At 34.4% G+C, this 16,418-nt stretch overlaps 1 protein-coding gene across 5 annotated transcripts in view; it reads left to right on the top strand.

Moving 5' to 3' along the window:
- The window catches only part of Gramd1c (GRAM domain containing 1C), a 93,344-nt gene that overhangs the window by 46,831 nt on the left and 30,095 nt on the right, over positions 1–16,418 (top strand). For 3 of the 5 annotated variants that reach the window (XM_048803286.1, XM_048803290.1, XM_048803289.1), the window contains exons 7-8: positions 11,614–11,732; positions 14,893–15,025. In XM_048803286.1, coding sequence (XP_048659243.1) covers positions 11,614–11,732; positions 14,893–15,025 — 252 coding nt within the window. Of the gene's footprint in view, positions 1–8,319; positions 8,660–11,613; positions 11,733–14,892; positions 15,026–16,418 lie in introns of those variants that run through there. The other 2 variants (XM_015478498.2, XM_048803287.1) reach the window with 2 other exon arrangements.

Raw genomic sequence — 16,418 nt, 5'->3', positions numbered from 1 at the left:
GAGTTTAGTAGATATGTGTTAGAACTGCCAGCATACTCATTTATGATGTAATTTATAGCATTTCAGCTTAGTTGACAACATTTGAGCTTGGCTCTGATTGTCTATACAGCATATTGAGTTATCTGAGATTTGTGGGGCTAGAGGACAGACTTGTTTGTTTCAAATTGCCATTTTTAAAATTTATTCTTTTTAGTTATATATGACAGTAGAATATATTTTGACATAGGATACATACATAGAGTGTAACATCATTCTTATTGTACATGATGTGGAGTTGCACTGGTCAAGTATTCATATATGAAAATAAGCAGTTTATGTCTGATTCATTCCACTCTCTATCCCATTCCCATCCACACTCCCTTTCTCCCATTTCCCCATCCAATGTGGTCAACCTCTACTCTCCCCCAACCGCCTATTGTGAGTCATCATCTGCATTGAGAACATTTGGCCTTTGGTTTTTTGGGTTTGGCTTATTTTACGTAGCCTAATAGCCTTCAGTTCCATCCATTTACTGGCAAATGCCATAATTTCATTCTTCTTTAAGGCTGAGTAATATTTCATTGTGTACATGTACCACATTTTCTTTATCCATTCCTCTATTGAAGGGCATCTAGGTTGGTTCCATAGCTTAACTGAATTGAGCTGCTATGAATATTGATGTGGCCTCATCACTGTGATATGCTGATTTCTTAAAAAATATTTTTTTTAGCTGTAGATGGACACGATATTTTTATTTTTATGTGGTGCTGAAGATTGAACCCAGTGCCTCACGCATGTGAGGCATGCACTCTACCACTGAGCTACAACCCCAGCCTTAATATTTTGATTTTAAGTCTTTTGGGTATATGCTGAGAAGTGGGTTAATTGGGCCAAATGGTGGTTCCGTTCCAAGTTTCCTGAGTGATTTCCGTACTAGTTTCCAGAGTGGTTGTACCAATTTGCAGTCCCACCAGCAATGTATGAGTGTACCTTTTCCCCCACATCCTCGCCAACACTTATTGTTGCTTGTATTCTTGATAATTGCATTCTGATTGAGGTGAGATGAAATCTCAGTGTAATTTTAATTTGCATTTCTGTGTTAGTGATGTTGAACATTTTTTCATATATTTATAGATTACTTATTATCTTCTTCTGTGAAGAGCCTGTTTAGTTCCTTAGCTCATTTGTTGTTTTAGTTATTTATTTTTTGGAGGTAATTTTTAAAAATTTCTTTATATATCCTGGAGATTAATGCTGTATCTGAAGTATAGGTGGCAAAGATTTTCTCCCATTCTTTAGGCTCTCTCTTCATGTTCTTTATTGTTTCCTTTGCTGAGAAGAAGATTTTTAGTTTGAATCCATCCCATTTATTGATTTTTGATTTTATTTCTTGTGCTTTAGGAGTCTTATTGTGGAATTCTGTTCCTAAGCCTACATGATGGAGATTTGGGCCTACTTTATTTTTTCCTAGGCATAGGTTCTCTGGTCTAATGCCTAAGTCCTTGATCCACCTAGAGTTGAGTTTTGTGCAGGGTGAGAGATAGAGGTCTAATTTCATTCTGCTACATATGGATTTCCAGTTTTCCCTGTGCCATTTGTTAAATAGGCTATCTTTTCTCCAGTGCATGTTTTTGGAGCCTCTCTCTAGTATGAGATAACTGTATTTATGTGGGTTTGTTTCTATGTCTTCTATTCTGTATCACTGGCCTTCATGTCTATTTTGGTGCCAATACCATGCTAATTCTGTTACTATAGCTCTGTTGTATTATTTAAGTCTGGTATTGTGATACCTCTGCTTCACTTTTTTTTTTAAGGATTGCTTTGGCTATTCTGGGCCTTTTATTTTTCCAAATGAATTTCATGACTGCTTTTTCTATTTCTATGAAGAACATCATTGGAAACTTAATAGGAATTACATTAAATCTGAATAGTGCTTTTGGTAGGATAGCCATTTTGACAATATTAATTCTGCCTATCCAAGAAAAAAACAAAGAAAAAAATCCATAGATTATACAGGAGCATAGCTATAAAATTCTATAAAAACCTCATACATTATGCTCCATTGTTTGGGGCATAAATATTTGCAATTATTATGTCTTGTTGATGTATGATCCCTTAGCATTATTGTCCATTCTGATTAATGTTTGCTTGAAGTCCATTTTATCTGAACCGAGACTAGAAACCCCTGCCTGTTTATGAGATCCATGTGAATAATATATTTTTTCCCATCCTTTTACCTTCAGTCTGTCAAATGTCTTTGCCTATGAGTTGAGTCTCTTGGAGATAGCATATTGTTGGTTGTTTTTTTTTTTTTAATCCAGTCTGCCAATCAGTCTTTCGATTGATGAGTTTAAGCCATTTACACTCAGTGTTCTTATTGAGATATGATTTTTATTCCCTGTCATTTTGATTTACTTCTTTTTTAAATTTGAATTAGTTTCTCCATTGATTCACTGTTATTTTAGTATAGTTATTCCCTTTGCTTGTTTTCACTTTTATTTTTTATTTCTTCTTCATGAAATATCTTATTGAGTATGTTTTGTAGTGCTGGCTTTCTAGTTATGAGTTCTTTTATCTGGAAGGTTTTTATTTCATCATCCATCCTGAAGCTTAATTTTTCTCGGTATAGTATTCTTCACTGGCATCCATCTTTCCCCCTCCACAGCTTGGTATACATTATTCCAGAACCACCTAGGTTTGAGGGTCTGGGTTGAGAGCTCATCTGAGATTCAGATTGGTTTCCTTCTAAATGTTACCTGTCATTTTTCTGGCAGCCTTTAAAATTCTCTTATTCTGTATATTAGGCATTTTCATAATAATATATCTTGGTGTGGGTTTTTTGGGATTTTGTATATCTGGGGTCCTGTAACCCTCCCATATTTGATTTTCCATTTCATCCTTTATGTTTGGGAAATTTTCTGATATTATTTCATTGAGAAGATTGTGCATTTCCTTTTGTTTGTATCTTTGAGGCTTCATCTATCCCAGTAAATCTTAAATTTTGTCTTTTCAGGTTATCCCATATTTCTTGGAAGTTCTGTTCATGGTCTCTTACCATCTTTTCTCCATGGTCAACTTTGTTTTCAAGATTATATATTTTGTCTTCATTGCCTAAAACTGTCTTCCAAGTGATCTAGTCTGTTGGTGATGCTTTCAATTGAATTTTTAATTTAGTTTATTGATTCCTCTGGATTGGTGGAATGGGAGAGGTAATCCCATAGGCAGAATTCCTATTTAGGCTTAGGTGGGCTCCAGGCTCTTCCCTGAATGCCAATCGGTCTGGATATTTTAAATCAGTGCACCTCCAGGGCCCAGTGATTGCTGGTCTATGCAGAAAGACTGTACCCCAGGGACCTCGCCTGAATTCCACTTGTGTATTAGAGGAGCCAATTCTTAGTCCTCTATGTCACCTGTGGCCCCCATGTTTCCTGGTCTTGGGTTCAGTCTCCAAACTCAATCTCTCCTGCCCTTGCTTCCACTCTTCCAAATTCCCAGCCAGACTCATTTCTCCCAGCTGGTTCTGCAAGCAGCCAGATTGGAGTGAGGGCAGACTTTTAATATAAACAATTGATGTTTTCTATCTGTTATTTAGCGTTGTTCTTCAAATTCACTAGGAAAATACAAAATAGTTAGTTTTCCCTTTGTTTTTCTAGATCTTTTTTTTTTTTTGGGGGGGGGGTGAATTCTACAGTGCTTAAAATTTCTTTTTAGGACAGTTTTATTTAGTATTTAAAATATAAATAGATGCTTAAGCATTGTTTGTTGTCATATTAAAGAACAGAAACAGAATTCCTTATGAAAATGAGAGTATAGTGCCCTCTTGGAATAGAGAGGCATGTTCAACATTAAAAATAACCAAATTATCCAAAGACTTGAACATGGCGATGTTTCAACCATGGTTCAAGATAAGTTTTAGGATCTTTCCCACCACATTCCTCAGCTCCATTTTGCTTAATTTCAACTAGTCCCTGCTCCAGAATCAAATAGTCCTGTCTCCTGTTTTTAATGGTCTTCCCACAAGAAATGAGTTGTACATTTTTAAATTAAAAATTTTAAAATAAAAAATTTAAAATAACATTTCATGATAGTGGCAATTATATAAAATTAAAATTTTGGTGTTTAAAAATAAAGTTTTATTGAAACACAGCCATGCTCATATTTTTATGTTTTCTCTACAACAAAAGAGTTCAATATTTGCAACAGAAACCATATGGCCCACAAAGCCTAAAATAGTTACTATATGGTTCTTTATAGAAACAGTTGGTCAAACCCTGAACAATACTTCAGCCAAAGTTATGTTTTTTAAAACAATGCTAAGACCTATTTCAACTTCCTATTTAATACCTATTGCACCTGGAATTAAAATCTAAAAACTTTACATAGAGGCTACATAATCTAACATAGTCCATAACTGCAACCACATCTCATTATCATCTTTTTTTTTCATGTTCTTCTTTTTTTTGCATTAGATCTTCAAATATTTCTTTCTTTCTAGAACTTGTAACCCATTTATTCTCACCTCTTGCCCTATTTGAAACTCCTTAATAAATCTGATGTCATTCTATTATTCATCTTTCTTTATATTTTGCACTTCTCTTTTATAACATAGTTATGATTCTTTATTCTATTTTTATTAGTTCATTTTAATTATACAGAATAATGCATTTCATTGTGATGTATTCATACCTGCAAATAACATATTTTGATTATATCCAACCCCCATTTCTTTCCCTTCCCATCCCCCAAACTCTTCCTCCTCTCTAAAGTTCTCCCTATTACTATCATGGCATCCTCCTCACCCACTAGATTCCACATATGAGAGAAAATATGCAAACTTGTATGACTTTTTTCACTTAATGTTACTATCTTCAGTTCCATTCATTTTCCTTGATCTTTGTTCTGTTTTTCTTCTCCTTATTTGACTATAAACACCTGAGAATAAGGACTATGTCTGTCTTGTTTACTGCTGTATGTCCAGTGACAGAGCTCAGATTTGGCATATGTTTCAGTCTACTCAGTACAGTCAGAAACTGTCTGGGTCTAAGCCTCTGTCAAAGTAAATATTAACTGTGTCCCTTGACTCTCAAAAGTATTCCCAGTTTAGATAATAAGTTATATATTACATGTAGCATATGTCCAATAAATACTTTTTGAATGACACAATTTATGGAATTTTAATGATTTCAGGTCAAAATAATCAGTACTCTTAATTAAGAAGATTTGTTAAATGAAAAACCAAAGAATGGAGAGAAAACTCAGAAATTTGGTTTCAGAATAATTCAGAGTTTACCCAAAATCCAATGTGTATTTAACTTAATTTCTTTAGCCTCCTATAAACATAGGGTGAAAAAATGATCTTGAAACAATGTATAGTACAGTATAAAATAAAATCTATTCTGTATACACTTGAATTTAAAATAATAGGGTATAGATATAAAAGATTATTAGTAGCAGTAAGGGTTAAAGTTTAAAACTTTTGCTTTTCTTTAGTTAAAGCTCTTAATCCTTTCATATTTCAATTATATTATTGTTTTATTGGATTCAGGATTAATGATAATAGAATGCATACAGACTCCAAATTTACTTTTGTGGCACAGTTTTTCTCTTAGAGCATAGTCGTCTCTTGCCAGTACATGGGAGGTTACAAGGAAGCTAGGTTTCCCAGAAATTTAAGAGTAACTTCTGAGAGTATTTAAATCTAGAGCCTAATAGAGCAGAAATCTACACTCATTTAAAATTTTAAGGCTTAAAAAGAAAGCATGACTTTCAGCTTATTCTTAAAGGGCAGAGGGACATAGCATGTATTGTTAGATTACAGGTGAGGTGATGGGGAGCTTTTTAAAATACATACAGATCCACCCACTCCAAATTCTGAAACATGTCATTCCAGCTTCACTTTTGGGGTGCTGGGTGAGGGAAGGTTTGAAACAATTCACTAAATGTACTAGTGAATATATAGAGAAAGAATATGTGAGTGTGAAGGAGGCTTGGTCAGAATTCGGCCAAGAACATAAGACTCAGGACAGAAAAGTAGGGTAACAGAGGCAGACTCTGATCAGCAGAGAAAGAGTGCAGAGATAGGACATTAGGCTCCACAGGTCACAGTGAGTTGTTCCCTAAAGCTCAGATTCCATGCTTACCATGCAATTTTATGATTACTAATCTGACTTCCAAGGTATTCAGGTGCCCTGCATGGTAGAATGAGATTTCTTATCCCTAGCAAGCAATATAACCCTTTTATGTCTTAGTATATTTCCAACTTAATCACTATAATGTAGTTTGTAAGTGTGACCTATTTAGCTCAGCTTCTCTGAGCCCCAGTCTAGGGCACGGGCAGTAATAAGGCTGTTCTCCAAATATTAGTTAGTTTACAGAGCTTTATGTCACCTTCTAAGACCTTTTAGAAAAGTATCATGTAGCGTTCTCCTCTAGACAGCTCAACTTGATCAAATCCCCTTGTTCTACCTTAATCCGCTGTCTAGTGATCACTCTTTTTGGAGTTACTTAGAATTTTAGAAGTTTTCTAGTAGTGCTACAAATCTAATAAATGCAACATTCAAACCTACCTTGAAAAAGATAATTGTGAAGTTGCTAACTATTTTAGTCACATTTGCTACATAGTAGCCTGGCAGGACAGAAGTATTTGTATTTCTATATTGTTCCCACTTTTTTACCTTTTGTTTGGCAGCACTCCACCTACTCTCCTTGGTCAGTGAACCATACCAACTGTAGCCGGGTCATTTGAGCCAGAAACCCAAGAATATCCTTGTTTCTTACCTCTTCTTTGTCAACATGTCTAGTTAATCACCAAGGTTCTCATCATTTCTAGCTTGCAGCATCACTTAGTCTCCTAATTATCTCTTTTACAACATTCTAATCTGCCTTTGAGGTTGTTGCCAAGTAATGGTAGTTTTTAAAGTTTTCTTTTGAAAGCACAATTACTTTTTCACAGAAACTACTAGGTGATTTTTCACAATGTAAAGTCCATAGTTTAAAGCATGGCATACAAGGTTTTTCAAGAACTGGCCTTTCCTCCTTTCCCAAGGAGTCTTTCTTTCCCTTCCCCCAGCACTCATATGCTAGTCATGTTGCTTGGCCTGCCAGCCTGCTTCATTCCTCTGGAGGCTTGCATTTGCCACATGTGCTGCCTTTCAACATTGACAACTTTGTATACTCCCTCCATTTTGAAACACCTTCTATCCTGCACTTCCATGATACCATTCTTTCTGGACTTTCCTCTTCCCTCTCTGATATTTCCCTCAGTCTTTTTTTGTTGGCCACTCATTCTCTACTTATCCTTTGTATGTTGTTCTTTCTTGGGGCTCAATTTTAGGTTCTGTTTTCCTTCTTAAATCTCCTGAATTAAAACTCTGCTCTATATACCAGTGGTTTGCTTTGCTATGAGGATTTTTATAGTTAGCAAAAGAAGTTGATAAATATTACAATACATTTTATTCTCATAGGTGGAGAGTAAATATATTCATCTATAGTTTCAGCCAATGAGAACTTGCTTCGTGGGCTAAAACCTCTTAATTTTATATGTGGAAGCTAGCCCCCATAGTGTGCTTTCTTCATTTGAGTGGTCTTCTCCATGTCATTTTGCTCTCTCATTCTGCCCTTGTAAAAATGATTAGATTTTAGCAACCCCAGAAAGGTCAAGCGTTGTAGTTCATCAAGTAGCATTTGACCTTCTGTCAATAAATTGGTAGAAATTAGGATGTTTAACTTTAAAAAATGAAATTTAGAAGAAAACTCTTCATCTTTGGAATAAATTGGAATTGGCAGACAAGACTGTAGTGTTTATTATAGTCCAGGAAATTATTCTGAATGGATTAAAGTCAGAAATATTTTCAAAGGAAAGAACTAAATCAAGATGTTATCATAACTTTTCAATGATGAAAGATGTGCCAAGTACTCACTGGAATTGCTCCACCTGAATAGCTGGCTCTTCCTGCTATTTCCTGAAATTCCATTTATAATACTCAAGAGACACAATCGATAGTAGTCATAGAGGAGTCAGATGGGAATGCTATGTCAGTATTGAAGAAGTGGTATATGAAGAAGTAATTATCATATTTCTGGAATTGAGTTAAAAGTACTATCATGGAGAAGAAAATTTAATCTTTTAACAGTTAAATTTTCAAATGAAATTTGAAAATATTGCAGTAGGTTTTGTTTTTTTTTAGAGTAATTGAGCATGAGCAAGATATTTTCATTTGCATCTTGTCTCTACACCATGTATAGAACTGAAGAAATTAGGAACTGTCCCTTTAATAAAACCCTGTTTACTTCTTCTCTTCTAGTAGGAGTGGCTTAGGAACCTGTAGAGTGAGGTATAACTTCAGTTGTGCATTCTGACCTGTAGCCTTGGAAAGAGTGCTAGAACTGCAAACCAGGAAGCAACAAATAATGTGCTTTAAACTACACTAGAACTTTTCTTTTACACGGAAAAACATGTCATAACAAAATTAGGAAACTGAAGCAGTGATTTTGTGTAGTTGTCATTAAATATTTGGCACTCTGCTTCAGATAGAGTTTGCAGCATACTGGGAATACAAAGCTTTCTGGGCCAGAAATTGATCTGCTGGTTTTTGAGCTTTATCTGATTACTGCTTGGTTCATCTTTATTTTGTTAAACTACTCTGTAGGCTGAACTGGAAAGATTCTACTTTGTTTGCAGGTAGGTGGTCTAAATTTTGTTTAAAATTTAGGTTGTTTTTAAGATTACTCAAGCAGATTGATTCTACTGCTGATTATTGAAAGAATTATTAATTCAGGCTGAACATGTTTGAATGTTCAGAATTGCTGAACATACTGTGTTTTTATGACAATTGGACAGCTTTGTAGAAAAGTGATGTTTAACAAATTACCAAATCTATAGCATGGTGAATTCAATGAGTTTTGTTTCCTATTAACATATATATATATANGTGTGTATATATATATATATATATATATATATATATATATATGCGTGCGCACATGCGTGTGTTCAATTAATAGGTCAAAAAGCATATTGAAATTCTCCTGTGATTAAATTCCTAGTATTATTTGTTAAAAATTTTAAAACATGTATTTCTGTAGTCAAATAAAATTACATTTTTGTTATTAGTATTTTACTTATAAGTTTCATTTCTTTCACTGTTAGGAAGCTGTCTTGAGTATTTGTTGATTTGTTTATTTTAGTCTTTCTTTGGAAATATCTATTTGTTTTTGAAAAGTTTGAGAGGTTAATCTTACACAAGTATATTGAAATATTGTTTGCTTCTCTTTATAAAGCTAACTATCCTTACATGACACTAAAATATTTTGAAGATAGTCTTTGAAAGAATGAGTTAATTAGTAGTAAAGTTGTCATTATGAAAAGCAAATGACTCTTTGGGAGTGGAAGTAGGAAATGTATGCTGGGTTTTTTTAGGATCAAAGACAGTTGTTCATTATCTTTCTCTACCACCAGTGATCCTTTTTATTTTATTTTGTTAATTTTTCTTCTCTGGATCCTATGTCTTAAAAGACTCTGTCCACCAAAAAGTGGTTATATTGAATAGTAAATATTAGAAGATTGTTATTTGTTAGACATACATTATTTCCAATGAGATACCCACTCTAGGTTAACACAATAGCTCAAAGCAAAGAGTGTTGCCCATTTACTTAGCTTGAGTAGCTTTATTATAGGTAAATACTCGGATATTTTCAACATGTTGAAGTACTGATAATAACACCTGAATTTTAATCAAGTATTCTTGTGGTATCCTAGTGATCTGACATGGCAGACAGGGAATTAGCAGTCAAGGGTGCAGAAATCTGAGTAATATTAGGCAAATTATATTGTTATATTGTGTATTGTGTGCATGTATGAATATGTAACAGCAAATCCCGTATGTACAACTATAATACACCAATTATAAAAATTTGGGGAAAAAAGTGCAGAAATTTTGTTCTTAATCTCTTTGAGGTTCTACAAAATGTAATGAAGGTCATCTAGTATAAATATCAAACAAAGATACCACAGCTACTAGAGAGAGAAAAGAAAAAAAAAGAGAAAAAAAGGAAATATATTTGTTATAGGAAAGAAGAATTCCAGGCATCTATATACATTTTAGCCCTGTTAAATCTATATTTATCTTTACTGTTACCCAACTTTAAATTTTTACTCCAATCGGGCTGACAAACTATTACTGACCGTGAAACAAATATTACTTATGTTCATGCATTTAGTCTGTACTTTTATGTTGGTTTCTCTCTCCTCTACTTTTCTCATTTCTCCCCTGCTCTCATTCATGTTTTTTTTTTTTCAGTTCAGCTGAAAACCAGTGTGAAAACATAGCAGATCTCCCTAATCCATAGTAGTAATTTTTCTTTTAGACTTTTATGTCATCTTGATTCTACCAGCACTTTAGTACATAATCATATATAGTCATATTTAACTTAAAGTGTCCCATGGCTCTTCAGTTATAATAGAAATTATTTGAGGGTCAAGAACTTAACTTCTACATCCTTTTTATACCCCTTAGCATCTAGTAGAGTGGTATACATTTGGAGGGTACTCAATAAATACCTGTTGAATGAATGAAAGAGATGAAGAATCTTATTGACAATATCTTCAAGTGTTAAGCTGCCTCCCTCTACCTTGCTTAATCATGTAATTAACTATAATGCTTCCTGTTTTATCATAATATCATTCTTTTGCATAAATGTGCTGTATTTGGTGGTTTGGGGTTTTTTTTGGGGGGTACCAGGGATTGAAATTAGGGGCACTTAGCTACTGAGCCACATCCCAGCCCTATTTTGTATTATATTTAGAGACAGGGTCTCACTGAGTTGCTTAGTGCCTTGCTTTTTGCTGAGGCTAGCTTTGAACTAGAAATCCTCCTGCCTTATCCTTCTGAGCTGCTAGGATTACAGGTGTGCTCCACTGTGCCTGGAGTATTTGATGATTTTTAGCACTGGTAAAAGACAGAGAACAAACTAGACTTTATTAAAAGTAAAGGAAATTCTGAAGTCCAGCCTCTTGCATTTTGAATTTTAGGAAAATATAATTTAAAGTGTATTGGTATATCAGGTTCTAAATGCAGCTAAAATATTCAGATACATTATGGATTAAAAGGATGTATTCCAAGTTGGCATTTAGGATGCTGAATGGTGATAACAGTGGTTGTGGTAGGCTGTTGGATTTCAGATCCAGAAACTACAAATTATTTTATAAAGACAAAATTTTAAACTTTTTTTCTTCCCACCTACAGTAGTTATTTTATTGCATACTTAAAGAATCATCATTTTCCAGGTGTGATGATGTGTGCTTATAGTACCAGCTTTTTGGGGGGTTGAAACAGGAGAATCACTTGAACCCAAGAGTTTGAGATCAGCCTAGACAATGTAGTGAGACTCTGTCTTGAAAAATAAAAACAAAATATAAAATCACAATTTTGTACAAATCTCATATCAACTCTGTCAGATGGGCTTTAAGTCATTTTTATAGAGAAAATGAAGGTTTATAAAAATCAGAAAGCTACCAAGGCCACACTTTTGGTAGCTGTTCCACAGGTCATTTTAACTTTAATATTCATGTTTTAAATCACTGTGTTATATTATCTTTTATATTATCTAAAACTCATTATGTTTCTGTCATTTTAGAGTCTGACCAGACAAGAATTCTGGCAACTTCTCCAGCAAAACTATGGCACTGAGCTAGGTTTAAATGCTGAAGAGATGGAAAACTTGTCACTGTCGATTGAAGATAATGTGCAGCCAAGGTACAGCAAAATGTTTTGAAATGTCAAGGTTTATTAGCCTTTAAGGTGGACTTATTTTAGATTCTACTAATTCTGAATCTCTATTAATTCACCCTTGGGTACAGTTTGCCTTGTTCTTTGAGGTAGAATGGGGTAAAAGATAGGCATGGAGAATAGTTTGCCAAATTCGAGACATATGAAGAAATGTAAACTATAAACTGTCACCTAGAATTTGCTTAAAGCTTGGTTAATTTTTATTATTGGAGCTTTATAGCTATACATAGTAGTTGGGTTCATTCCTACAAACTTATGTATGCATAGAAATTGATTTCAGTTTATGATCCCCCTTTCCCGTTTTTATAGCTTATTTTTTAAAAAATATGAAATTCTCATTTTATACACACACACACACACATACACACACATATATACATATCTATATATCTATCTGTATATATATACATATCTATATATCTATCTATATATTAGTTGTAGATGGACAATTTAGTACCTTTGTTTTATTTATTTATTTTTATGTGGTGCTGAGAAATGAACCCAGCGCCTCACACATGCTAGGCAAGTGCTCTACCACTGAGCTACAACACCAGCCCCTCACAGCTTAGTTTTAATTAATCTTTTTACTAAGGGTCTGGAGAATTACCTGGTGAAATCTCTGAATTTATAGATGAAAATAAAGTAAATTAAATGGCACATGTCTTGAGGAATACAATGATACTATGACTTACTCAAGGATATCCTAGCATTTGTGTGTGGCATGTGGCTGGCACTCAGTAAATATTGAGTACATTAATAAAAGAAGTTTATAATACTATGGGGATGCAAATAATGACAAGATAAGAGCCATGAAGGAGGAACAAATAATGTGATAAAGAAATTATGAGTAGAGAAATATATTTTTAACAGATTTGGATTCATTTAGAAGAGTGAACATTTTTGTTGTTATTGTGTTTTGTCTTTTGCAGTACTGGGGATTAAACCTAGAGGCACTGAGCTACATTTTGAGACAGGGTCTTACCAACTTCCCCAGATTAGCCTTTAAACTTGTGATCCTCCTACCTTAGCCTCCAGAGGAGCTGGGATTGTAGAAGTGCACCACCATGCCTGGCAATGAGTGGACATTTTTTATTAACCATTCGAGTAAAAGTGCATTTTATCTAATGGCAAGATTGGGCCATAGCAATAAAAACAAACAGGGTAATACTTTAAAATTCTATAGCAAACATTATGTTAACTTGGAGAAGCCAGTAACAAAAGACCATATATTGTATAATACCATGTATATGAAATGGAGTTCAGAATTCATTAATACCTAGAAAATGTATGTTTGTAGTTGCTAGATCTAAGAGGAAGAAAGAATGGGAATGACAGCTTATGGGTACAGGTTTTCTTTTTGGGGTGATTAAAATGTTCTAAAATTAGGTAGTGGTGATGTTTGTACAACTCTATAAACAACTGAATTTTACTCTTTAAATGAAGGATAATTTTTTGTTGTATGAATTATATGTTATAATATGTTATAGCTTATCTTAAAATGGAAATATTTTGAAGATTTTAAATTGTGTATAAAATTTTTAGTCATCTTGCTAGTCTTCTAGTGATGCTGATCCTATTTATATTGCTTCAGTTTAGCATCAATATTTTATAGTCTTTTTTACCAGGTAGAACATGCATATTTTATTAGTTTTCTGTAAAGTTAAAAATTTCCATTATACTACTTTCCTTGTAAAGTTTACAAGTTTCTCTCAGGTACTGAAGCTGGGTAGAAAAGCAACTTATTTAATGCAAAGAGACTCAGACTGTGGTAAACACGATCTGGATTCTAATCTGGGCCATCAAGTAGCTGAGCAACCTCATGCAAATCTTTTAACCTTTCTGATCCTCAGTTTACTCATCTATGAAACGAGGCCACTAAACTAGATGACCTTCAAAATCCCTGCCATCTTGAAAAGTTTCTAGTCTTTGCAAAAGCAGGGGGCTTCAGACTTTTAGGATCAGCTTTTCAATGTGACCAGTCCTGGTTTTGTGTTGTAGATCTCTTGAAAAATGTATGCACTGCTACTTTCATCTAGTAACTTTTTTCCTAATAAAATATGTGACAGGACTCTGATTTCCTGTTCATTCCTTTTCCCGTTCTTCTAGTCTCTGAAAGAAGCATTGTCTGTTTCAAACCTTTATTTCCTCAGGGCTTCCATATTCTCTCTTCATTCTCAGTCTCTCCTTATTTCTCCGTATCTCATCTCCATCCTTAAAATCCTTAAGTGTAGACACTCAACTGGTAGGCAAGTCCTGACAACCCATTTTTCTTGTTTGGCTCATCAGAGGCCTGCCATTCTGCCTGGCTAAGAATAATTTGTAACAGACCTTAAGTATTATTTGGGCGGAGTAAAACAGGGTTAAAATACCTTTTGGCTTTTTTTTTTCCTTCCTTAGGATTATATTGTGTGAGAATCAGGCTGCTACTTTATTTTAGCAGAAGAGCTTTAAATGTACATAGTTATGATTATATGGGAATTGTGGTTGCCTGATAAGGTTGGGCACTGGAAATTAGATCAGTTATGCTCCTTTTGTATTTAATCTCTTTCCTTTCTTTATGCTTCCTGAGATGGGAAAAGCAGATACTAAGACATTCCTGGTAGTCTTGGCCCTGTGATCATTTGAAAGCTATTTCTTACCCCTTGTTCTTAGTATTGAGAAGAATCATGAGAGGGCAAGATTCATTGATGGACTCAGATAGCAGGAGCTTCCATTTCTGAGAGGGATTGGCCATTTCAGCTGGGTCTGAGTCAGAATGAAGGAGATGTAAAAACTGTCTTCTATGCTGATTGATGTCCAATTCACACATCCTCCCTGAACATTTCACATTTTCATGGTTGTCCCCAACTCATTTGATCTGCTGTTGTTGGCTGCTTGTACTTTGTTAATTTTTTTAATGATTTCTGAAATTTATAAAACTTTATATTACCTATGATTTGTTTTTAGGAATAAAGTCAATTTGCTTGTGATTTAAAAAGATAGCTTTGGTATAAGTAGAGGCCTATTTGCTCCAGTACAATAGTCCATTTGCCATCAAAATGGTTTATAATAAAAAAGATTCCAGGAGTCTAAATAACTTATTTGTGTGGAGGTGACTATATTTTTATAATGATGTGTTTCTTAACAGCAGTCCCAGAAGAAGTGGTGTGGATGATTCTGGGGAAAGAGATGAAAAATTATCCAAGTCTATCAGTTTTACCCGTGAATCAATTCATCAAGTTTCAGAAACAGAGTCATTGGATGGAAATTCATCAAAAGGAGTTAGTATATGTTATTCCTTTAAAATATATCTGATATTGCCATGTGGTAGTCACAATATAAGATAAAGTAAAAAATGCAATCTATAAAATGTTTAAAAACCTTAGGACATCAGGCTTCTATTTTATTAGAAGAGTTTTAAGTATGTAAGTAGCAGAGGTTATATGGGGGAAAGTGTGGTTTTGTTTAGAGCTGGATAAGGTATAGAGCTACCAGGCATTCTCTGGGCATTGTCAATGGGGAGGATAAATGCATTTAAAAAATCACAAGATGTAGAAATTTGTAGTTTGCAGAATTTTCTCCAGGGAGAGTAGTAAGTGTGATGCATAAACTGTTTCAATTGAAAGTGAACCCACCTATGGCCAGCAGTGGTTCTTTTCTATCCTCCCCCAAGGAGCTTCCAGCATTTCCTCTGTGTAAATGTTGGGAAAACATGGAAAGGAATTTATTATGTGAAAGGCCCTAAGTTATGAACTTGCCTTAGGCAACCATCATCTATCATGCAACTACCTCAGCCTGGTTTTGTGTTGTGGATTTCTTGAAAAATCTATGCACTGAGAGACACTTAAGGACTCACTACTGATACAAGGAATTTGACTCTGGATGTTAATCTCTTTGCATGTTCTCACTGAGATGATGAAACTACTGAACTTGGGTGAGGTAACAAGATAGGGAATTTCGTGTAGTCTCCTTATTCTTTTATAGAAGTCTGACTTTAAGGACTGGGTTTTCAGAACTGCTAATCTCTGCTTGAGTCCTTCCTACAACCTCTCTACAATTTCTTCTATACCAACTCTTGAATGCTTAACCTGTTGGTTCTTGCCTCTAGTTTTGTTCCTAAAGAAGGTCACATTTGATCTCAATAAAAGAATGGAGTATAGAAGAGTAACAATGTTATGAGATCAATCAGACATTCCTTGATGTGTTTAGTATAGTTGTTTTTAGGTTATGGAATATAAGTAATATAGAAATTTGGTCCTTATTCCTTATTTTTCCCTTTTGCTTTCAAGAGCAGTTTGGGGAGATTCTCAGATGTCAACAAATATTGTGTGTCACTTAGTTTGGCTTATTTTCACTTCTAGCACAAGTTAGAAATAAGAAAAAATCTGAAGCAATTTTTTTTCCAAGATGAAAACATGCTTTTTTTTAATTTATTTATTTATTTTTTTTTTTTAATTTTTTATTGTGGGTTGTTCAAAACATTACAAATTTCTTGACATATCATATTCGACACTTTGATTCAAGTGGGTTATGAACTCCCACCTTCACCCCATACACAGATTGCAGAATCACATCAGTTACACATCCATTGATTTACAAATTGCCATCCTAGTGTCTGTTGTGCTCCGCTGCCTTTCCCATCCTCCACCCTCCCCCCTCCCCACTTCTCCCCTC

This window comes from Marmota marmota, unplaced genomic scaffold (assembly GCF_001458135.2).
Source record: "Marmota marmota marmota unplaced genomic scaffold, marMar, whole genome shotgun sequence".
NCBI classification, from domain to species: Eukaryota; Metazoa; Chordata; class Mammalia; order Rodentia; family Sciuridae; genus Marmota; species Marmota marmota.
The sequence above is the reverse complement of the archived record's forward strand: the minus strand, read 5'-3'. Positions and strand labels throughout refer to the sequence as shown.